At 37.5% G+C, this 24150-nt stretch overlaps 1 protein-coding gene and 1 long non-coding RNA gene across 8 annotated transcripts in view; one reads left to right on the forward strand and one right to left on the reverse strand.

Annotated features, from left to right (window-relative positions):
• Nucleotides 1–8810, forward strand: part of LOC105499519 (uncharacterized) — a 195466-nt gene extending 186656 nt beyond the window's left edge. The window contains exon 8 of the long non-coding RNA XR_011610262.1: nt 8267–8810. This is a non-coding gene — a long non-coding RNA (uncharacterized lncRNA). The remainder of the gene's footprint in view (nt 1–8266) is intronic.
• Nucleotides 1–24150, reverse strand: part of LOC105499520 (coiled-coil domain containing 141) — a 263883-nt gene that overhangs the window by 174313 nt on the left and 65420 nt on the right. For all 7 annotated transcript variants that reach the window (XM_011772110.3, XM_071073848.1, XM_071073845.1 and 4 more), the window contains exons 4-5: nt 13349–13540; nt 9920–10028 (exon numbers count right to left, since the gene is read on the reverse strand). In XM_011772110.3, the coding sequence (XP_011770412.2) occupies nt 9920–10028; nt 13349–13540 (301 nt within the window). The remainder of the gene's footprint in view (nt 1–9919; nt 10029–13348; nt 13541–24150) is intronic.

The following is a 24150-nucleotide window of genomic DNA, read 5'->3' on the forward strand; positions in this document are numbered from 1 at the left end:
TAAGATGGTATAATAGGTATACACAAGGTGGATAGGTTTATAGCTTGTTAAATAAACTTTCCAAATGAGTACTTTATAAAATCCATCAAGGTCACCATCTTGGTCCTGAGATAATGTATGATATTTCTTCCTAATACTTCAAAAATTATTCTAAATGTTCCCCAGTGGGATGGTTTCTCTTGAACATAATTAATGGGTATTTTCAAATAGAGACAAAAGTACAGATAATAGTATAATGGGCCACCAGGAATGTATACCCTAGCTAGGTTTAAGATATAAAAAACATTCACGATTGCTGGCAAGATGGCTGAAGAGGAACAGCTCCAGTCTGCAGCTCCTAGATAGATCGACACAGAAGGAAGGTGATTTCTGCATTTCCAACTGAGGTACCCAGTTCATCTCATTGGTACTGGTTGGACAGTGGGTGCAGCCCACAGAAGGCGAGCCAAAGCAGGGTGGGGTGTCACCTCACCCAGGAAGCACAAGGGGTAGGGGAATTTTCTTCGCAACCCACAAACCAGGAGATCTCCTCCAGTGCCCACCCCACCAGGCCCCTGGGTTTCAAGCAAAAAACTGGGCAGCCATTTGGGCAGACACCGAACTAGCTACAGGAGTTCTTTTTTTCCATACCCCAGGGCACCTTGAACACCAGTGAGACAAAACTCTTCACTCCCCTGGAAAGGGTGCTGAAGCCAAGGAGCCAAGTGGTCTGGCTCGGCAGGTTCCACCCCCACAGAGCCCAGCAAACTAAGATCCACTGGCTTGAAATTCTCGCTGTCAGCACAGCAGCAGTCCGAGATCGACCCGGGACGTTCGAGCTTGGTGGGGGTAGGAGCATCCGTAGTTGCTGAGGCTTGAGTAGGCAGTTTTACACTCACAGTGTAAACAAAGCCACTGAGAATTTCAAACTGGGGGGAGCCCACTGCAGCTCAGCAAGGCTGCTGTGGCCAGACTGCCAGATTTCTCTTCTCTGAGCAGGGCATTTCTGAAAAAAAGGCAGCAGCTCCCATCAAGGACTTAGAGATAAAACTCCCATCTCCCTGGGACAGAGCACCTGGGGAAAGGGGTAACTATGGGTAAAGTTTCAGCAGACTTGAACATCCCTGCCTGACAGATCTGAAGAGTAGTGAACCTCCCAGCACAGCATTCAAACTCTGCTAAGGGTCACACTGTCTCCTCAAGTGGGTCCCTGACCCCTGTGTATCCTGACTGGCAGACACCTCCCAGTAGGGGCTGACAGATACCTCATACAGGAGAGCTCTGACTGGCATCTAGCAGGTGCCCCTCTGGGACGAAGCTTCCAGAGGAAAGATCAGGTGGCAATCTTTGCTGTTCCGCAGCCTCCACTGGTGATACCCAGGCACACAGGGTCAGGAATGGACCTCCAGCAAACTCCAGCAGACCAGCAGCAGAGGGACCTGACTGTCAGAAGGAAATCTAACAAACAGAAAGGAATAGCACATCCACTCAAAGACCTCATCCAAAGATCACCAACATCAAAGGCCAAAGGTAGATAAATTCGTAAAGATGGGGAGAAACCAGTGCAAAAAGGCTGAAAATTCCAAAACCCAAACGCTTCTTCTCCTCCAAAGGATCAAAACTCCTCACAAGCAAGGGAACAAAACTGGATGGAGAATGAATTTGACGAATTGACAGAAGTAGGCTTCAGAAGGTGGGTAATAACAAACTCCTCCGAGCTAAAGGAGCATGTTCTAACCGAATGCAAGGAAGCTAAGAAGCTTGAAAAAAAGGTTAGACGAATTTCTAACTAGAATAACCAGTGCAGAGAAGAACATAAATGACCTCATGGAGCTGAAAAACACAGCACGAGAACTTTGTGAAGCATGCACAAGTTTCAATAGCTGAATCGATCAAGCAGAAGAAAAGATATCAGTGATTGAAGATCAAATTAATGAAATAAAGAGAGAAGACAAGATTAGAGAAAAAAGAATAAAAAGGAACAAGAAAAGCCTCCAAGAAATATGGGACTATGTGAAAAGACCAAATCTATGTTCAATTGGTGTACCTGAAAGTGATGAGGAGAATGGAACCAAGTTGGAAAACACTCTTCAGGATATTATCCAGGAAAACTTCCCCAACCTAGCAAGGCAGGCCAACGTTCAAATTCAGGAAATACAGAGACCACCACAAAGATATTCCTCAAGAAGGGCAATTCCAAGACACACAATCGTCAGATATAGCAAGGTTGAAATGAAGGAAAAAATGTTAAGGGCAGCCAGAGAGAAAGGTCGGGTTACACACAAAGACTAAAAGCAGATCTCTCGGCAGAAACCCTGCAAGCCGGAAGACAGTGGGGGCCAATATTCAACATTCTTAAAGAAAAGAATTTTCAGCCCAGAATTTCATATCCAGCCACACTAAGCTTCCTAAGTGAAGGAGGAATAAAATCCTTTATAGACAAGGAAATGCTGAGAGATTTTGTCACCACCAGGCCTGCCTTACAAAAGCTCCTGAAGGAAGCACTAAACATGGAAAGGAACAACTCACACCAGCCACTGCAAAACCATAATAAATTGTAAAGAACATTGACACTATGAAGAAACTGCATCAACTAACAGGCAAAACAACCAGCTAACATCATAATGACAGGATCAAATTCACACATAACAATATTAACCTTAAATGTAAATGGGCTAACTGGACCAATTAAAAGACACAGACTGGCAAATTGGATAGAGTCAAGACCCATTAGAGTGCTGTATTCAGGAAACCCATCTTATGTGCAAAGACACACATAGGCTCAAAATAAAAGGGTGGTGGAATATTTACCAAGCAAATGGAAAGTAAAAAAAAAGCGGGAGTTGCAATCCTAATCTCATAAAACAGACTTTAAACTAACAAAGATCAAAAGAGACAGAGAAGAGCATTACATAATGGGAAAGTGATCAATGCAGCAAGAAGAGCTAACTATCCTAAATATACATGCACCCAATACAGGAGCACCCAGATTCATAAAGCAAGTTCTTAGAGACCTACAAAAAGACTTAGACTCCCACACAATAATAGTGGGACACTTTAACACCCCACTGTCAATATTAGACAGATCAACGAGACAGAAAATTAACAAAGATACTCAGGACTTGAACTCAGCTCTGGAACAAGCAGACCTAATAGACGTCTACAGAACTCTGCACCCCAATTCAACAGAATATACATTTTTCTCAGCACCTCATCACAATTATTCTAAAATTGACCACATAATTGGAAGTAAAATACTCCAGAGCAAATGCAAAAGAATGGAAATCGTAACAGTCTCTCAGAACACAGTGCAATCAAATTAGAGCTCAGGATTAAGAAACTCACTCAAAACTGCACAAGTACATGGAAACTGAACAACATGCTCCTGAACGACTACTGGGTAAATAAGGAAATGAAGGCAAAAATAAAGATGTTCTTTGAAACCAATGAGAATGAAAACACAGTGTACCAGAATCTCTGGGACATTTAAAGATGTGTGTAGAGGGAAATTTATAGCACTAAATGCCTACAAAAGAAAGCAGGAAAGATCTGAAATTGACAACCTAACATCACAATTAAAAGAACCAGAGAAGCAACCGCAAACAAATTCAAAATCTAGCAGAAGACAAGAAATAACTAAGATCAGAGCAGAACTGAAGGAGATAGAAATGCAAAAAATCCAAAAAATCACTGAATCCAGGAGCTGGTGTTTTGAAAAGATCAACAAAACGGACTGCTAGCCAGACTGGTTAAGAAGAGAGAAGAATCAAATAGACACAATAAAAAATGATATAGGGGATATCATCACCGATCCCACAGAAATACAAAGTACCATCAGAGAATACTATAAACACCTCTATGCAAATAAACTAGAAAATCTAGAAGAATTGGATAAATTCCTGGACACATACACTCCCCCAAGTCTAAACCAGGAAGAAGTTGAATTCCTGAATAAACCAATAACAAGTTTTGAAATTGAGGCAGTAATTAATAGCCTACCAACCAAAAAAAAAAGTCCAGGATCAGAGGGATTCACAGCTGAATTCTACTAGAGGTACAAAGAGGAGCTGGTACCATTCCTTCTGAAACTATTCCAAACAATAGAAAAAGGGGGAATCCTCCCCAACTCATTTTATGAGGCCAGCATCATCCTGATACCAAAGCCTGCAGAGACACAACAAAAAAAAGACAATTTTGGGCCAATATCCCTGATGAACATCGATGCGAAAATCCTCAATAAAATACTGGTGAACCTAATTCAGCAGCACATCAAAAAGCTTATCCACCACGATCAAGTCAGCTTCATCCCTGGGATGCAAGGCTGATTCAACATATGCAAATCAATAAACATAATGCATCACATAAACAGAACCAATGACAAAAACCACATGATAATCTCAATAGATGCAGAAAAGGCTTTCAATAAAATTCAACACCTCTTCATGCTAAAAATCCTTAATAAACTAGGTATCGATGGAATGTATCTCAAAATAATAAGAGCTATTTATGACAAACCCACAGCCAATATCAAACTGAATGGGCAAAAATTGGAAGCATTTCCTTTGAAAACTGGCACAAGACAAAGATGCCCTGTCTCAACACTCCTATTCAACATAGTATTGGAAGTTCTGGCCAGGGCAGTCAGGCAAGAGAAAGAAATAAATGGTATTCAAATAGGAAGAGAAGAAGTCAAATTGTCTCTGTTTGCAGATTACATGATTGTATATTTAGAAAACTCTATCGTCTCAGCCCAAAATCTCGTTACGCTGATATGCAACTTCAGCAAAGTCTCAGAATACAAAATCCATGTGCAAAAATCACAAGCATTCTTATACACCAATAACAGACAAACAGAGAGCCAAGTCATGAGTGAACTCCCATTCACAACTGCTACAAAGAGAATAAAATACCTAGGAATCCAACTTATAAGGGATGTGAGGGACCTCTTCAGGGAAAATTACCAACCACTGCTCAAGGAAATAAGAGAGGACACAAACAAGTGGAAAAACATCCCATGCTCATGGATAGGATGAATCAATATCGTGAAAATGGCTATACTGCCCAAAGTAATTTATAGATTCAATGCTATCCCCATCAAGCTACCACTGACTTTCTTCACAGAATTGGAAAAACTACTTTAAAGTTCAAATGGAACAAATAAAGAGCCCACATAGGCAAGACAATCCTGGACAAGAAGAACAAAGCTGGAGGCATCCCACTACCTGACTTCAAACTATACTACAAGGCCTCAGTAACCAAAACAGCATGGCACTGGTACCAAAACAGAGATATAGACCAATGAAACAGAACAGAGGCCTCAGAAATAACACCACATGTCTACAACCAACTGATCTTTGACAAACCTGACACAAACAAGCAATGGGGAAAATATTACCTATTTAATAAATGGTGTTGGGAAACCTGCTAGCCATATATGGAAAACAGAAACTGGACCCCTTCCTTACATCTTATATGAAAATCAACTCAAGATGAATCAAAGACTTAAACGTAAGATCTAGGACCATAAAAATCCTAGAAGAAAACCTGGGCAATACCATTCAAGGCAGGCATGGGCAAAGACTTCATGTCTGAAACACCAAAAGCAATGGCAACAACAACCAAAATACACAAATGGGAACTAATTAAACTAAAGAACTTCTGAACAGCAAAAGAAACTATCATCAGAGTGAACAGGCAACCTACAGAATGGGAGAAAATGTTTGCAATTTATCCATCTGACAAAGGGCTAATATCCAGAATCTACAGAGAATTTAAACAAATTTACAAGAAAAATTATGGGCACGGTGGCTCATGCCTGTAATCCCAGCACTTTGGGAGGCCAAGGCGGGTGGATCACGAGGTCAGGAGTTTGAGACCAGCCTGGCCAATATGGTGAAACCCTGTCTCTACTAAAAATACAAAAATTAGCTGGGCTTGGTGGCACACGCCTGAAGTCCCAGCTACTCGGGAGGCTGAGACAGAAGAATCACTTGAACCAGGGAGGCGGAGGTTGCAGTGAGCTGAGATTGCGCCACTGCACTCCAGCCTGGGTGGCAAAGCGAGACTCCACCAAAAAACAAACAAACAAACAAACAAAAAAATGAATTTAAAAGAAAAAAACCACCCCATCAAAAAGTGGGCAAAGGATATGAACATATACTTCTCAAAAGAAGACATTTATGCAGCCAACAAACATATGAAAAAATGCTCATCATCACTGTTCATTAGAGAAATGCAAATCAAAACCACAATGAGATACCATCTCATGCCAGTTAGAATGGCAATCCTCAAAAAGTTAGGAAACAACAGATACTAGAGAGAATGTGGAGAAATAGGGATGCTTTAACACTGTTGGTGGGAGTGTAAATTAGTTCAACCATTGTGGATGACAGTGTGGTGAATCCTCAAGGATCTAGAACTAGAAATACCATTTGACCCAGCAATCCCATTACTGGGTATATACCCAAAGGATTATAAATCATTCTACTATAAAGACATATACACATGTATGTTTACTGCAGTACTATTCACAATAGCAAAGACTTGGAACCAACCCAAATGTCCATCAATAATGAACTGGATAAAGAAAATGTGGCACATATACACACACCATGGAATACTATGCAGCCATAAAAAAAGATGAGTTCATGTCCTTTGCAGGGACATGGACGAAGCTGGAAACCATCATTCTCAGCAAACTATCACAAGAACAGAAAACCAAACACCACATGTTCTCACTCATAAGTGGGAGTTGAACAATGAGAACACATGGACACAGGGAGGGAAACATCACACAGTGGGGCCTGTCTGGGGGCGGGAGTTAGAGGAGGGATAACATTAGGAGAAATACCTAATGTAAGTGACGGGTTGATGGGTGCAGCAAACCACCATGGCAAGCGTATACTTACGTAACAAAACTGCACATTCTGAACATGTACCCCAGAACTTAAAGTATAATAAAAAAACTAAGTAAAAATAAATTTTAAAATAAGATATATACAACATCCAAGAAGAAAAAAGAAGTAATATGACCCTTCCTGTGATGCAGCTTCTCAGTTCTTACATTCATTTTAAGAAGACCCTTAGAAAACTGGAGGGTGCAGTTGTCATTCTTTGGAGCTTAGAGTAAATTTTCTTCTCCTTAATGTCCCTATGGCACCTTGTGTGTTGCTCGCTTTTGTATCATTCTGCCATGTCATACATTGGAATTATACACAAATAACACTGAACGAATATACTTCAGGTTGCACACTATTCTCAGCTTCAGAGATCTAGGGTCTCACAACCTGATGATGAAGATAAATAAGAAAACAAATCATTACTACACAGTGTGTGAGGTGATGTACTGAAGTACCCATAGGAAGTACAGAGGGAGTTACCAAGGAATATGCACATGTCCTGATAAACTGCAGGCTTCCTGAGGAAAAGGGCCATGTACTCCCCTGACACGTGGCCCTGGATTTCTCACCAGGTTATGGGTTCAGAAAACAGTATTTAATTATGTGTTCTTTGATTGAGGGCAACTAGGCCAGTAAGTAATCTGGAAACCATATTTGCTGGAAGACTTTAACTAGGTTAATTTTAACCCCAAGGAGAGAAGACTGGAAAAAGGTATATTATTCCCTCTATTTCAAGGATTGTTATGTAGTAGAGGGAACCAACTTATTCTGAAACATTCCAGGGGGCAGAAACTTCAACCCATTAATCCTGGTTCTGACTCCCATAGTGTTAAAGAATATATTTCTTACATAGTAGAGAACCTTAGCATTGCTGAATAAGGAGAAAGCATAGGTGAAGCTAATTGAAATAAAGTGACTATTAGGGGTAAGTTTGATTACAGTTTTTCCAGCTTTTGTCACCCTGACACTCATGTTTTATACTACTCAACCGATCAACATCTCAGAAACTTACTAGAATGGCTAGCTGCACTTACAGACATATTTTATTGCTTAAATTTAAAGATAATAGATATGAAGCCCTTAACTAAAAAATCAGAATTTCACCCTTTAATAAGCATTTCAAATCCACTAATCTTAATCATATCCCACAGAAGTAGTTGGTTAATAAATTGCATCAACTCTCATTTTTTTGTTTTATGAAAACAAAAGCCCTTGAAGCCACCACTGGGCATATGAACTGGGAAGAAGTGTCCTGACCAGAGTTTTCTGTCATCTCTGTGCTTCAAGTATCACACAGAAGGGCACAAACTCTCACAATAAATATGTCATCAAGATGGAAGAATATTTTTTCATCACAAAAATAAACTATGTTTCCTGTCTTCCACTAGCATTTTTATCCATCTCCTCGGACTAAGGAGACCCCGTGGACTCTCGAAGGCTGTACCCCCGAAAAGCAAGACATCAGTTTCACTGTCAGCTGGATGCCAGAGAAGTGCAAACAAAGCAGCACGTCCCTGATGTAAACTGGCCCACGGTGCCACAGATCCTAGGAACTCTGAAGGAGCCAACAGCAGTAGCAACAACAAAACAGCATTAAGGCTACATTCCCCTGCTAGCTCCATTGCCAAATATTTATGGAAAAGCCCCTACTTCTACAAGCCCCCCGTCCCTCCGGAGAATGCTTTCATTCGATTGCTTCAGTATTGAAACTCTTCAACAATAGCATCTGTCACTGTCAGGTTTCTGGAGGTAAAACTGCTGTGTGATGATCATGTTGGTTGAAAGAAGAGTGAACTGAGACCACAGAACCCATCTGTTACCTTCTAGTCTCCTAGCAGGAATTTCACGTGATTCTACTCATTTCCTTTGGACCTAGCTAGATTACTACTGCTGTATAATAATAGACAACTGTTGCTTTAAAGCACAAGCTTTTGATGCTTTTTATAATCCCTATTAGTGATAGGTCCTATAGAACAATAATCAGTGGAAATTATATATACATATTTGGTAGGATCTCATAAGAATTTACATAGGAAAGATTAAGTCCTTTAATCTTACATAGAAAAGATTGAGTCCATTAATCTTTGACTTTTAGAAAGTTGTGATAAGTAATTTATCATAATGATCTACTGTCTAGAGTCTTTTGAAGGGTAATATAAACACTCAATCTATTTGTGACTTTAAAACACCTTTTGGTTTTTTAAAGTCCAGAATGACAGGCTGGTGGAGCTGGAAGTCAAGTTAGAACTGTGACAAATGAATTCAGGAAGTCTTTCCATCCAGCCCCTGTTCTATTTGGCAGTAAAACTAGAAGACATATTAGGCAGAAAGGAAATGGTTGTTTCTATCTATTTATCTAACCTCTTTCCACAGCAAAAGATGACAGGTTAACTACTACTTTTCTACAAATGCGTTCCCTACTCCACTCCTGGCCCACACCAAATTCTTGTAGAAAGCCTTGGCATACAAATTGTTGGTTAACAACTAGACTGTCTTTCTAGTTGTTCAAAGGGAATTGAAAATCTTTTTGTAGAGTGTCTTATTAGATTTTCATCTGGAAAAATTCACTGTTCCATTTTTTAACTGCAATAGTGAAAGAGGAATTTTGCTGATCCAGACCTGCTTTTTAAAGAATGACCTTCATTGATTGACCCTTAGAAGGAACATTCACTGAATTCAATGATTTATTCAACTAAGAACATTTCTTGAGGATCTACCATGTGGCCAGGAACCTTGCTAGATGCTAAGGGCAAAAGGATGAACAAGGAAGAAATGGCCTCTGTCCTCAGGAGCTAAACTCTAGCAGACCAAATAACAGAATCTCCTGGAGGCATGTCCTCTGCCGTCCTCTCAGCATATCTACAACTACTTCTTTCTTTCAGAAGATGACTAAAAATGAAGCTTTATTTAACTTTTCTTAGAACAAGCTGAGGTATACATAAATAGATAAATTTCAAATACACTGTCATACATAAGCATTCTCACATTAACATCTTTTAAAACCTCTAAACACTTCTGCGAGAAATAAACGTATTTCTTGCCTTTAGTATGATGTTCATGAAGCTGAAGAAGTGATTTTAAGGACTCAGCATTCTCAAACTCATGAGTATTCTGGAGGAAATCTTCAGCTTGGTCTATTTTAATAGCAAACTACAATAGAAATACAGAGGAAAGACATTTGTATAAAAATTAATGTGCCATTGTTAGTTACCTGTAGATGTTTTTCATAAATTAGTAGCCCAACTGAGGATGTGTGTTTGTGCAGGGTATATGTTCGTATGTGTTTGTGTGAGTGTGTGTTGGCTTACGGTGTTTGTGTGAGGGTGTGTGTTTGCATGTGGTCAATTTACAAAGTGTCATTGGTAAGAACTTTCTTCTCCTTTCATACCTAATTTTGTATGCTGAAATAAACCAACCTGTTTCCTGTCCAAGTGCCTATCAAATTTTTCAAACAAAATTATAATGTCCTATGTATACAGTCACTTTCAACATTCTAAGGCACTTAATTAAGAATAAGCAGATAGTTAGCTAAGGGAAACCAGGAAGAGGTTAACTAGAAAGTAATCTACACATTTACAAGTAAATGTAGCTTAAGAACTCACTTAGAGAGAAAGTTGAAGTATAGTTATTTTTTCCCTCTATAATTGAACTTAGCAGTGAAATATGCAAGTTTCCAAATAATACATAGTCTAATCCATATCTAATCCTATATATATATTTGTATAGAAAGCAGTCTGAAAAAATACACACCAAATGGTGACTTAATGAGAAGAAATGAAATTAAGGATGAGCAAGAGGAGGTAAAATTTTAATATTTGAATCTATAATTTGTAATTCTGTTTGCATTTTTATCAATAATTTGTATGCATTACATCTATAAATAAAATGAGATTAGACGGAGCGAGAATGACAAGTGAGAAATTTATCCTCTCTTTCAAGGAAAATGCATAGCAATTTCACACTCTAAATGGTGAGGAACATGACTGGTCTCTCTTTTTCTTTTTCTCCATAGAGGCAGTGGGAAATTGAGAGAGATAATTAATGTGATGTTAAAATGCTCAGGAAAATCATCTTAGAAATAAATTTTAGAAGACGGCAAAATGCATTTGGTTATCCTGTCACAGTATGTCTATAGTGGTAGACAAATAGCTGGCTTGTTTTAGCACTAAGATTCAATAGTAATTATCACAATTTATATGAGCATTTCAATATATTCACCTTTGGATTAGGTTTAGGATAAACTAATTAAGGACAAGTATCAGTGTAAAAGACACAGAAGCTTGCGATGTTACTTATCTTCTGTTTCAAGTCTTCTCCAAACTATCATCTTTGAATCTGGGGATTCTTAATATTTTAATGTAACTATTTGATTAACACAATCGACTGTAGTTTATTACAACAGCCATATGAAATCCAATTATAAATGAAATGGAATGACGAGAGAGAGACTGAAGAGCATGGGACATGTTTTGGAAATGCAAGGCAGGCCTCTGTTATCCTATCAGAACAACCTGATGGACATCTGCTGCTGCCACTCAGGGGCGGTGTTTCTAAATTATAGCACAGTGTTTGAGGTGAGAATAACCCAACTGATAGTTATGTCTGTGAGTGAGCCTGAAATAATCTTGTAATAATGATCAACCATGCAATCATTATTAATTTTTAATTTCTCAAAAACTTCTGCATGCACATAATTCAATAAGGGAGTCAATATCCACATCATTTACATCTCTAATTCACTCAATTTCTAATAACTGATTTTTAAAATATTATTTAAAGAGAATCTTCAAAAAGAAAAAAAATCCTAGTAGGTGGTTTGTTTGTTACCTGCAGAACATTACAAAAAGTTCCAGGGTCACTGTTTAACTTATATTTATATTTCAGTTTGTTATCAAATTAAAAATAAACCAATAAGCAAACAATGCTTTACTCAGAAAAAAGCTTCCCTAAAGTTCTGTTTACTTTTATCGGTATTTTCCTTTCTCCACTCTCTTTTATCACTAAAGAAATGGCTTTGGCATACAAAGGGGGCATAAGGATTATATAGCAGTTTGTCTTCAGTTTAATATGAAGTGATTCACAAAATTGGAAATGGGATAATACAAGTAATAATTAGTCTTTTCACTAGAAGCAATAAAAGCTCACGCAAGTGTAAGAATAACAGTGTTGGGTTGAATCATGGTTTGGCCTGCTATTTCCTTTTACTTCATGTTATATCGGAAAGCAATTTACTCATCATGGAGAAGATAAGCTAGCATTAACACTAAAGCACAATGAGAAACAAATATTGCTCTAACGCTAGAAAAAGAAGAAAATTTCCTGGACTCAAAACAGATGAGTTTCAAGGACAGTTGACACATGTACCCTACTTACTAAGATAGAATGAGTCAGATATATCCATAATTTGGCATCTGTAGGTATATTTCAGCTGTTTTATTTATTTTCAGGGAAGAAAGATTGTGTATGAAACTTCTTCCAAGATGGTCTCTGAAATGAGTTAAACTTCAGTGTTCAAACTGTGAAAAACAAGCCTTGAAAGTTATAATAAGGTTTTTATTCCTCCCTTTTGCTTTTAAACAAGTTCATGATGCATGAGATTGCCTACTCCAATTTTTAGGTTCCATTACTAATCTTCTTTCCTTCATTATTTTGGATTTAAGCACTGAATTTTTAGTTTAGAAATGTCATATTTTTCAAAGCTAGTGCTTTATCATAATGAAGCAGTGCTCTCACATCAAAATGAATGGGCTGCCACTTGACAGAGAAGTTAAAAGTGAAATTTCCAATAACTGTCTTATACCAAATATAATACCTCTTTTGATAATGTTCTTTGAAACTCACATTTTGAAATGAGAAACCTCAAAAAATTGTAGAATTCGAGAAAACTCACATGGAGACATGACCTTCTTAGGTCCAGAAGGACTTTTTCCTTCTCTTGTATTGTTAGGTGTTCAAACTATGGAAAATCAACTATACGCCTTAGGAAAGTACTCAGAAAATGCTATATTTATGAATCAAATATCCTATGGAATATTCTATAATTACCTTTTTAAAACATAGGCAGCAAAAGGAAATTTTATTCTCCAACTTTTAGCCAAGAACAACACTCTAGACCAGCATTTCTTAGTAATCCTACAATCAGGGTAATTGTTTGATTTAGTAATTGTATTACTACCTTCTATAGAGGGAAATAATCATAATGACTTATGAGCATTCCCATTATTACTTAATATTTTGCCAAATTTTAGTTACTTAACTGTACTTTGTTTTTGTTTGAAGACCTACTCTTAAAATAGTAATAATTTTATTTATTGACAATCAAAAAATAAATATATTGTCTATGTATGTCTTGGTTATTCTGCCATTTTTTTAACTGCTTGCAATGTCTATTTGTGGAAAAACAAACATTTTCAGGAGTGCTATTAATTTGCTCTGATGTGGGGAAGGGAGAAGTTTTTTAAAGCACAAACCTCCAAGGCATTTTCAAAAAATTCAGAAGTCAACCTAAGGAGCTCCATTCTTCTTTCAAGCATGGACACCAGGGCTGCCCATGCTTCACCCAGAGTCTCGGCCATGGCGTCGTAGACCTGACTCTGATCCTTATTCTCTTCAGCTGTCTTGTCTGCTTCCTGCAAGAGTTCCCATACCCGATCTTCCAAAGCCTAAGTACAAAAGAAAAGGCATAAGGCAGGATGTTAACTCAATGTAAGAACACAGGATCACATTTTAAACACTTGGATATTAGAAATTGTATGTGGTCTAGGAAAGATAATTTATAAACACAAACTGTTATACAAGAAAGTATATCAAACAGGAAGGAAGGAGCGATTGGATTGAGGTGAGCCAGGAAGCATGGCCAGGCTAAAGGGATTCACATTTAAACATTGCCCAAACACTGCTGACATCTGTCAAAGACACATGTCTACATTCCCAAGGGGTATAGAATATTATGTTAATCTCACAGTTCCAAAAAAAATAAGAAAAGTAATAAGAACACACCTAGAAGAATGATCAAGAATAAAGGTTGTGAGAAACAAGCCCAGTAAAGCTTACTGTTTATTGCAAATAATTGTCATTAGTTGTTAATATGACCATGATGCTTAATGTAAATATTAAGAGTAGATTTTTAAACCAGAATAGTCATAATTTAAAATTTAAGATATCTATAACCAACATTATCTACTGTTTAAACAAAATACGAAAAATGAAAAAGAACATGTGCTTACATAATTGTCTCATTCAGGGATAGGAGGATTTAATAAGTTCCATATAATTCTTGAAGTTAGCACCAAAATAAAGGCATAATTTTTAAAGAGTACAGTAGACTAAAATAGTATGAATAAATTCTAAAATATCAACATAAAAAGGAACTTAAAAATGTGATAAAGAAAAATACAACAAAGAAAACAAAAGAAATAAGAGCAGGTTCATAAGGACACACGCACACACACACACAAACATAATGACAAGTACATAATTAAATATCAATTAACACAAAAAATGTGGATGAGCTAACTTTTTAAACAAAAAGACAAACGCTATCACACTGAGGAAAAAAAGGCAGCAAAATTCAACCAATTTGTGTTTCCTAGAGTGTCCCTAAAAAGAAATACTTCTTGAAAATAAAGAGATGAGATATATCAGGCAAAGACAGACAAGAGAAAGCAGGACTATAATATTGAACAAATTAGAATCAAAACTAAAATCACTGATGCTTAAAAATGGCATTTATAATGATAAATAGTGCAATCCACAGTAAGGACACTCGTGAACCTTTGTATCTCTGGCACTGAAATATTTCAAGTAAATATAAGCAGTCTTACATCAAATGAACAGAGAATAAGAACTACAGTTATAGACTGTTTTTAAAAATAATAATAAGGCTACTACATTTAAAAACTTTAAATATACAGCTAACCTTATGCTCAGGTTAAATACATAGTATTAGACAACTTAAACAAAGAAAGAAAACAAATTATCTCAACATCTAGCTCTAAATTATTTAAAAAATAAATAAAACAACAAATTAAGGAGGATAAACTGATTTAATACAAAATCAGAAATTAGCAGTTTAGATTAAAATATTAGAATTGATTTTTAAGTTGATTAATTAAAAAGCCAATGAAATATTAAAACAGCTGACAGATGTCAATAAAAATGGGAGAGTAGATAGCTCCAAGTGACCATTCCTGTAGAGAAACATCAGAAAACGCTGGGAGGTTGAGGTGGGCGGATCACGAGGTCAGGAGATCGAGACCATCCTGACTAACATGGTGAAACCCCATCTCTACTAAAAATGCAAAAAAATTAGCTGAGCGTGGCGGCGGGTGCCTGTAGTCCCAGCTACTAGGGATGCTGAGGCAGGAGAATGGCGTGAACCCGGGAGGCAGAGCTTGCAGTGAGCTGAGATAGTGCCACTGCACTCCAGCCTGGGTGACAGAGCGAGCCTCTGCCTCAGAAACAAACAAACAAACAAACAAAAACACAAGCAAAAACTGTCTTATTTTTGTTAGAACTCTGGAAAGTAGTCAAAGATTTACAGCCACCAAACAAAGGCTGAAGCAAGAAAAAGGTGACTTAAAAATGGTAGAAAAGCTTTGAGATATTTTTACATGCCCTTGCTCAACCCCTCCTGGGTTCAGCAGAGACTATTAGAGTGGATAAGAATAGTAAGACTCAACTGTATATTGTCCACAAGAAACCTACTCCAAATATAAAGGCAGAAGTGCATTAAAAGTAAATGAAGTGGAGTAACAATGTGAGGTGATATGTCAATTAACTCAATTAATTTAACATGTGTTAATTATTTTGCAACATATACATACCTCAAAACATCATATTGTATAACTTAGGTGTATACAATTTTTAGTTGTCAATTATAACTCAATAAAGCTGGGTGGAAAATAAAGTAAATGGATGGAGAAAGATGTACCATGCTAACACTAATCTAAAGAAAGATGGAGTAGCTATGTTAATTCTAGACAGATAATATTTTAGAGCAAGGAATATTATTTGAGATTAAGGTGGGTGTCACATAATAATACAGGAGTCAATCTACAAGAAGGCACGACAATTCTAAATGTGCATGAGCCTAACAACAGAGAGTCAAAATATATGAGGCAAAAATTAATAGAACTGCATGGAAAAATAGATAAATATACTATAATAGAGACTTCAACATCCTTCTATCAGTAATCATTATATCCAGCAGACTGAAAATTATTAAGTATATAGATGAACTGAACAGCACCATCAGTCAACTTGATCTAATTGCCATTTATACAATAATTCCTCCAACAATGCATAACATACTTCCTCTCAAGCTTACATGGAACATTCATCAAGATAGGCCATATCCTGGGCCATAAAACATACCTTAACAAATTTTTAAAAACAGAAATCATACAAATTTACTCTCAGACCACAAAAGAATTAAACTACATATCAATAACAGAAATATAACCAAAAATACCACAATATTTTAATATTAAACAATACACTTTTAAATAACACATGGGTCAAAGAAGTCTCAGGGAAATATAAGTATTTTGAACTAAATGAGAAAATGAAAATACGATGTATCAAAATTTTTAAGATGCCACAATAGTAGTGCTTAAAGAAAATTTTATAGCATTGAATATATACATATATATGAAATGAAAAAAGACCTAAAATCAATATTCTGAGTTTTCACCATAGGAACTAGAGAAAGAGAGTAAATTAAAGCTTAAGTAAACAGAAGAAAATAATAACAATTAGAGGAGGAATCAATGAAATGAAAACAACAGAGAAAATCAATGAAAGCAAAAACGAGTTCTAGAAAAAGATCAATAAAATTGATAAATCTCTACTTAGGCTAATCAAGAAAGAAAGAGAAAAGAAACAAACTACTAATATTGGAAATGAAAGAGGGGCCACAACTACTGATCCCATGGACATTAAAAAGATAAAAAGGAATACTATAAGTGGCTCTATGCCCATAAATTTGATAACTGAGATGAAATGGACAAATTCCTTGAAAGACACAATCTACCAAAACTCACACAAGAAAAAATAGGTAATCTGAACAAGTCTATATCTATTAAAAAATTAAATCAATAATTAACAACCTTCCAAATAAGAAAGCACTAGGCCCAGGTGACTACACTGGTGAATTCTACCAAATGTTTAAAGAAGAAATGATGCTAAAGCTACTTAATAAATTCAGCAAAGTTACAGAGTATGAGATCAACACACACAAAAATCAGTTGTGTTTCTTTATAAAGAAATGAACAATCTAAAAAGGAAATCAAGAATTTCATTTACAAGAGCATCGGAAAGAATCAAATACCTAGGAATACGTTTAACCAAGGAGGTGAAAGACTTGTACATTGAAAACTAAAAATCATTACTGAAAGAAATTGAAGAAGACCTAAATAAATGAAAAGAGAACCCATGTTTATGAGTTGGAAGACAATGTTGCTAAAAAGCAATACTATCTAAAGTAATCCACAGATTCAATGTAATCAATATAAAAATTTCACAGGCTTTTTGACAGAAATTGAAGAGATAATCTTCATATTTATATGGACTTGTAAGGGGATCATAATAATCAAAACAATATTGAAAAAGAACAAATTTGGAGGACTCACACTTCTAAATTTCAAAACTTACTACAAAGCAACAGTAATCAAAAACAGTGTATTGACACAAGGATAGACATATAGGGCAATGGCCTAGAATTGAGAGTTCAGAAATATACCTATATGTCTATGGACAATTGATTTTCAACAATGATGCCAGGACCATTCAATTAGGAAAGAATAGTCTCTTAAGCTAGTGGAGCTAGAACAACTAGATATTCATATGTAAAAGAATAAAATTGAATTCTTACCTCACATGCCATATAAAAATTAACTCAAAATGTATCAGTGATCTCAATGTAAAAGCTAAAACTAAGAAATTTTTAGAAGAATTTTATAAGTAAATTTTCATCACCTTGAATTTGGCAATAGTTTTTTAGATATGACACCAGTAGCATAAGCAACAACAACAACAAACAGATAAATTGGACTTCATCAAAATTAAGACTTTTGTGTACAAAGGACATTATCAAATAAGTAAAAAGAAAATCCTTAGAATGGGAGAAAATGTTTGCAAATTATGTATCTGATAAGCATCTAGTATCCAGAATATATAAAGAGCTCTTTCAACTTAACAATAGAAAGGGGCGGGCACAGTGGCTCAGGCCTGTAATCCCAGCTCTTTGGGAGGCCGAAGTGGGCAGGTCACTTGAGGTCAGGAGTTCGAGACCAGCCTGGCCAACATGATGAAACTCCATCTCTACTAAAAATACAAAAATTAGCCAGGTGTGGTGGTGGGCACCTGTAATCCTAGTTACTCAGGAGGCTGAGGCAGGAGAATTGCTTGAGCCCAGGAAGTGGAGGTTGCAGTGAGCTGAGATCACACCACTGCACTCCAGCCTGGGTGAGACAGCAAGACTCTGTCTCAAAAAATTAAATAAATAAATAAATAAATAAATAAATAAATAAAACTATAGAAAGGACAACAATACAGTCATAAAACGGGCAAAGGACTTGAAAAGACATTTCTCTAACAAAGATATATAAGTGGCAAACAAGTGCACACAAAGATGCTCAAATGATTAGTCTTAGAAAAATGCAAATCAAAAGCACAACGAGATGTCACTTCACACCCACTAGGATAGCTATAACCTTAAAAAAAAAGGAAGCTGGGCACAGTGGCTCACACCTGTAATCCCAGCACTTTGGGAGGCTGAGGCAGGCAGATCACCTGAGATCGAGAGTTCACGACCAGCCTGACCAACATGGAGAATTCCCATCTCTACTAAAAATACAAAATTAGCCAGGCATGATAGCACATGCCTGTAATTCCAGCTACTCAAGAGTCTAAGGCAGGAGAATCACTTGAACCTGGGAGGCACAGGTTACAGTGAGCCGAGATTGCGCCATTGCACTCCAGCCTGGGCAACAAGAGTGAAACTTCATCTCAAAAAAAAAAAAAGAAGGAAAATAACAAGTGTTGGCAAGAACATGGAGAAAATTGGAATCCATGTACATAGTTGATGATAATATAAAATGGTACAGCTGCTTTAAAAAAACATATTGGCATTTCCTCAAAAAGTCAAACATAGAATTACCATATGACCAAGCAATTACGCTCCTAGGCATATATCCACAGGAAGTAAAAGCATATGTCCACACAAAAGCATGGACATGCATATTAACAGCAGCAGTATTCACAATAGCCAAAAGACAGAAACAACCCAAGTATACATTTACTGGTGAATGGATGAACAAAACGTACTTTACCCATATGAGGGAGTATTGATACATAGTATGAAAGAAAGGAAGGAAGGAAGGAAGGAAGGAAGGAAGGAAGGAAGGAAGGAAGGAAGGAAGGAGAAAGAAGAAAGAAAGAGAAAGAAAGAAAGAAAAAGAAAGAAAGAAAGAAAAAAGAGAGAAAGAAAAAGGAAAGAAAGAAAGAAAGGGGAAGAGGAGAAGAGAGAGAAAAAAGAAAAGAAAAGAAAGAAGGAAGGAAGGAGAAAAGGGTAGAGAGGGAAGGGGAGGGGACGGGAGGGGAGGGGAGGGGTAAATATCTAGAATAGGTAAAATCTTAGTAATAAAGAGCAGAATGGTGCTTGCCAGGGGCTGAGGGAAGAGTGAATAAGTAGTCACTACATAATGGGTACAGGGTTTTCTTTTGGGCTGCTGGAAAGGTTTTGGATCTAGATAGAGGTGATGGTTTCACATGTGAAAGTTGATCATGTGAATTGGGTCATACTCAACAAAAATGGAGTTGAGAGGTCATGGAGAAAACCATTCAGGGCACAAAACATTGCCCCAAAAATGTAATTCCATGCAAGTCTGCAAGCTGAAACTGCCTACTATAACCTGAAACCAGTTTTAGCTATTGGCTACTAAAACAACCTGCTGCAACTCTGAAACTAGTTTTGCCCACTATTGTCACTTGCCAATCAGAGCTTTCCAGCTCCTCAAAACCTTACTAGTGGCAATGAAATTTCTCTAAGAGCAATACATATTCTCCTTTTTATAAAACCTCTAACTTTCTCTTTGTTTTTCAGACATACTGAAGACCAGCCAGTCTGCATTTATGCCCTGAATTGCAGTACTTTTCTCCCAAATAAAACATTTTAATTTCAGAAGTTCATTTCTATATTGAACTTTTCACACACAGCACTGTGAATGTACTAAATGCCACTGAATTTTACACTTTAAAATGGTTAATTTTATGCTATATGAATTTTGTCTCTTCAAAAATTTTTTTAACTTATGACATTTCAAAAGGAACAAAGTGATACACAAAAAACATAAGCAGATCTCATGGAGGTAGAGAATAGAATGATGGTTACCAGAGGATAGGCGTGTAAGAAGGAAGAAGATAAAGAGAGGTTGGTTAATGGGTACAAAAATACAGTTAGATAGAAGGAATAAGCCTTAGTGTTTGATAGTAGAGTGACTATAGCTAATTGTTATATATTTCAAAATACTAAAAGTGAAGATTTATAATGTCATCAGCACAAAGAAATCATAACTGTTTGAGGTGATGGATATTCCAAATACCCTGACTTGATCATTATGCAGTGTAGAAATGTACCAAAATATCACATGTACCCCATAAATATGTGCAATTATTATGTATCATTTAAAATATTTTATTTAACATAATTATATAAGATTGAGGGCTATAAATGCATATAGCAAGTTTTGGATTTTCTGCAAATAAAAACAAAAATGGGGATAAAATGGAAAATTTTCTTTAAAAGTTTACCAAAATTGCCCCAAGGAAATCTTGTCATCATCTGCCTCATCATCACTATTATGACTGCCACCATCATGGAAAATATTGAATAATTTCTCAAGTATGTCCCTAAAAGAATAGATGAATATGCCAATTTGTTTATTTAGTGACCTGTAGAAATTTGGATGTTTCCAATTTTTGACTACTATATATAAACCTGCTATAAATATTTATGTACAAGTTTTTGGGTAGACATATATTTTGATTTCTCTAGGTATTTACCTAGGGTTTTCCAGTTACTTTCACCTTCTTATTTATATCTTTCTGTATATTTTCAATTTTTTATAATAAAAGTATGTTATTTTTATTACTGGAGGAAATATTTTTATTTTTGCAATTATGTAAAATAGACCTATTCTTAAAGGAAAAACAACACATGCCATTGCTGTACTGGAATCATGGACCTAAGTTGTCTCCAATTATTATTCTTGAACAGTCTTTTCCTTCCTTATCCTTCCAAATTATATTCTAAGACACATTACACACTTTAATTATATTATTGTTCCCAGTTATTTGCTGTTTCTCTCTGTAAGAGGATTGTACTTCTATGCCTCCTAAAACCAGACTTGTATGCACTTAGTTAGACTAACAAACTGTGAACAGAAGTTTTGTGTGCCATTTCTGAGTAGAAGTATTAAGAACCAATAAGTGAGTCTATCATTGCTCTTTCCATAAATAGTGGTTGCTTCTTGATATGTTTTGGCTGTGTCCCTACCCAAATCTCATCTTGAATTGTAATTCCCATAATTCCCACATGTCATGGGAGGGACCTGGTGGGAGATGATTGAATCATGGGGGCAGTTACCCCATGCTGCTATTCCTGTGATAGTGACAGAGTTCTCACAAGAGCTGGTGGTTTTATAAGGGGCTTTTCCCCCTTTTTCTCAGCACTTCTCTTTGCTGCTACCATGTGAGGAAGGACGTGTTTGCATCCCGTTCCACTCTGATTGTAAGTTTCCTGAGGCCTCCCCAGCCATGGTGAACTGTGAGTCAATTAAACCTCTTTCCTTTATAAATTACCCAGTTTCGGGTATGTGTTTATTAGGAGCATGAGAACAGACTAATACACTCCTTCATCCAGGATTCTAAAATAAAGGAGACACACAAACCTGAACTGCATTTACCATGCAGCCAACATGGTAAGATAAAATCTGTTATTTGTAAGCCACTGCTATTTTGGGGTCATTTGTTACCCTAGCATTACCTAATAAAAGCTATATACTAGTCCATTTTTATATTGCTGATAAAGATGTACCTGAGACTGTGGAATTTACAAAGGAAAGAGGTTTAATGGAGAACTCACAGTTACATGTGGCTGGGAAGACTCAGAATCATAGCAGAAGGCATGGAGGAGCAAATCAAATCTTACGTAGATGGCACCAGGCAAAGAGGGCTTGTGTAGGGAAACCCCCATTTTTAAAAGCATCAGATCTCATGAGACTTATTCACCATCATGAGAACAGCATGGGGAAGACCTAACCCCATGACTCAATTATTACCTCACACCAGGTCTCTCCCACAGCATGTGGGAATTCAAGATGAGATTTGGGTGCGGACACAGCCAAACCATATTATTCCACTTCTGGCCCCTCACAAATTGCATGTCCTTATATTGAAAACCAATCATGCCTTCCCAACAGTCCCCCAAAGTCTTAACTCATTTCAGCATTAACTCAAAAGTCCACAGTCCAAAGTCTCATCCCTTACGCCTATGAGCCTGTAAAATCAAAAGCAAGTTAGTTACTTCCTAGACACAACGGGAGTACAGGCATTGGGTAAATATAGCTATTCCAAACAGGGGAAACTGGCCAAAACAAAGGGGCTACAGGCCCCATTCAAGTCCGAAATCTAGGAGAGTGGTCAAATCTTAAAGCTCCAAAATGATCTTTCTTAACTCCATGTCTCACATCTGGGTCATGCTGATGCAAGAGGTGGGTTCCCATGGACTTGGGCAGATCTGCCCCTGTGACTTCACAGGGTAGAACCTCCCTCCTGGCTGCTTTCACTGCCTGGAGTTGTCTGTGACTTTTCCAGCTTCTATTTGCAAGCTGTCAGTGGATCTCTCATTCTGGGGTCTGGAGGACAGTGGGCCTCTTCTCACAGCTCCACTAGGCAATGCCCCAGTAGGTATTCTGTTTGGGGGTTCCAGTCCCACATTTCCCTTCTGCACTGCCCTAGTAGTGACCTCCATAAGGGCCCTGGCCCTGCAGCAAATTTCTGCATAGGCATCCAGGCATTTCCGTACATCTGCTGAAATCTAGGCAGAGGGTCCCAAAGCCCAGTTTTTGACTTCTGCATACTCACAGGCTTGACACCGTGTGGAAGCTGCCAAGGCTTGAGGTTTGCACCTTCTGAAGCTACAGTCCAAGCTCTGCGTTGGCCCCTTTCAGCCATGGCTGGAGTGGCTGGGTGGCAGGGCACCAAGTCCTTAGGCTGCACACAGCACAGGGACCCTGGGCCTGGCCCCAAAACCACTTTTTCCTCCTAGGCCTTGGCCTGTGATGGGAGGGGCTGCTGTGAAGACCTCTCACATGCCCTGGAGACATTTTCACCATTTTCTTGGGGATTAGCTCCTTGTTACTTAGGCAAATTTCTGCAGCCAACTTGAATTTCTTCTCAGAAAATGGGATTTTCTTTTCTGTCGCATTGTCAGGCTGCAAATTTTCCAAACTTTTATGCTCTGCTTCCCTTATAAAACTGAATGCCTTTAACAACACCCAGTCACCTCTTGAATGCTTTGCTACTTAAAAATTTATTCCGCCATATGTCCTAAATCATCTCTCTCAAGTTCAAAGCCCCATGGATATCTAGGGCAGGGGCAAAATGTCACCAGTTCTGTGCTCAAACATAACAAGGGTCACCTTTGCTCCAGCTCCCAACAAGTTCCTCATTTCCATCTGAGACCACTTCAGCCTGGACTTTATTGTCCATATTGCTATCAGCATTTTGGGCAAAGCCATTCAATTAGTCTCTAGGAAGTTCTAAAATTTCCCACATTTTCCTGTCTTCTGAGCCCTCCAAACTGTTCCAACCCCTGTCTATTACCCAGTTCCAAAGTCACTTCCACATTTCAGGTATCTTTTCAGCAGCGTCCCACTCTACCGGTACCAATTTACTGTATTAGTCCATTTTCATGCTGCTGAATAAGACATACCTGAGACTGGGAAATTTAAGAGGTTTAATGGAGAACTCACAGTTCCACCTGTTTGGAGAAGCCTCCCAATCAAGGCAGAAGGCAAGGAGGACCAAGTGACATCTTACATGGATAGCAGCAGGTAAAGAGAGTGCTTGTTGTAGGGAAACTCCAATTTTTAAAACCATCAGATCTCATAAGACTTATTCACTATCACGAGAACAGCACAGGAAAGACCCGCTAGCATGACTCAATTACCTCCCACCAGGTCCCTCCCACAACACATGGGAATTCAAG

Source organism: Macaca nemestrina, chromosome 11 (assembly GCF_043159975.1).
Source record: "Macaca nemestrina isolate mMacNem1 chromosome 11, mMacNem.hap1, whole genome shotgun sequence".
Lineage (NCBI taxonomy): Eukaryota > Metazoa > Chordata > Mammalia > Primates > Cercopithecidae > Macaca > Macaca nemestrina.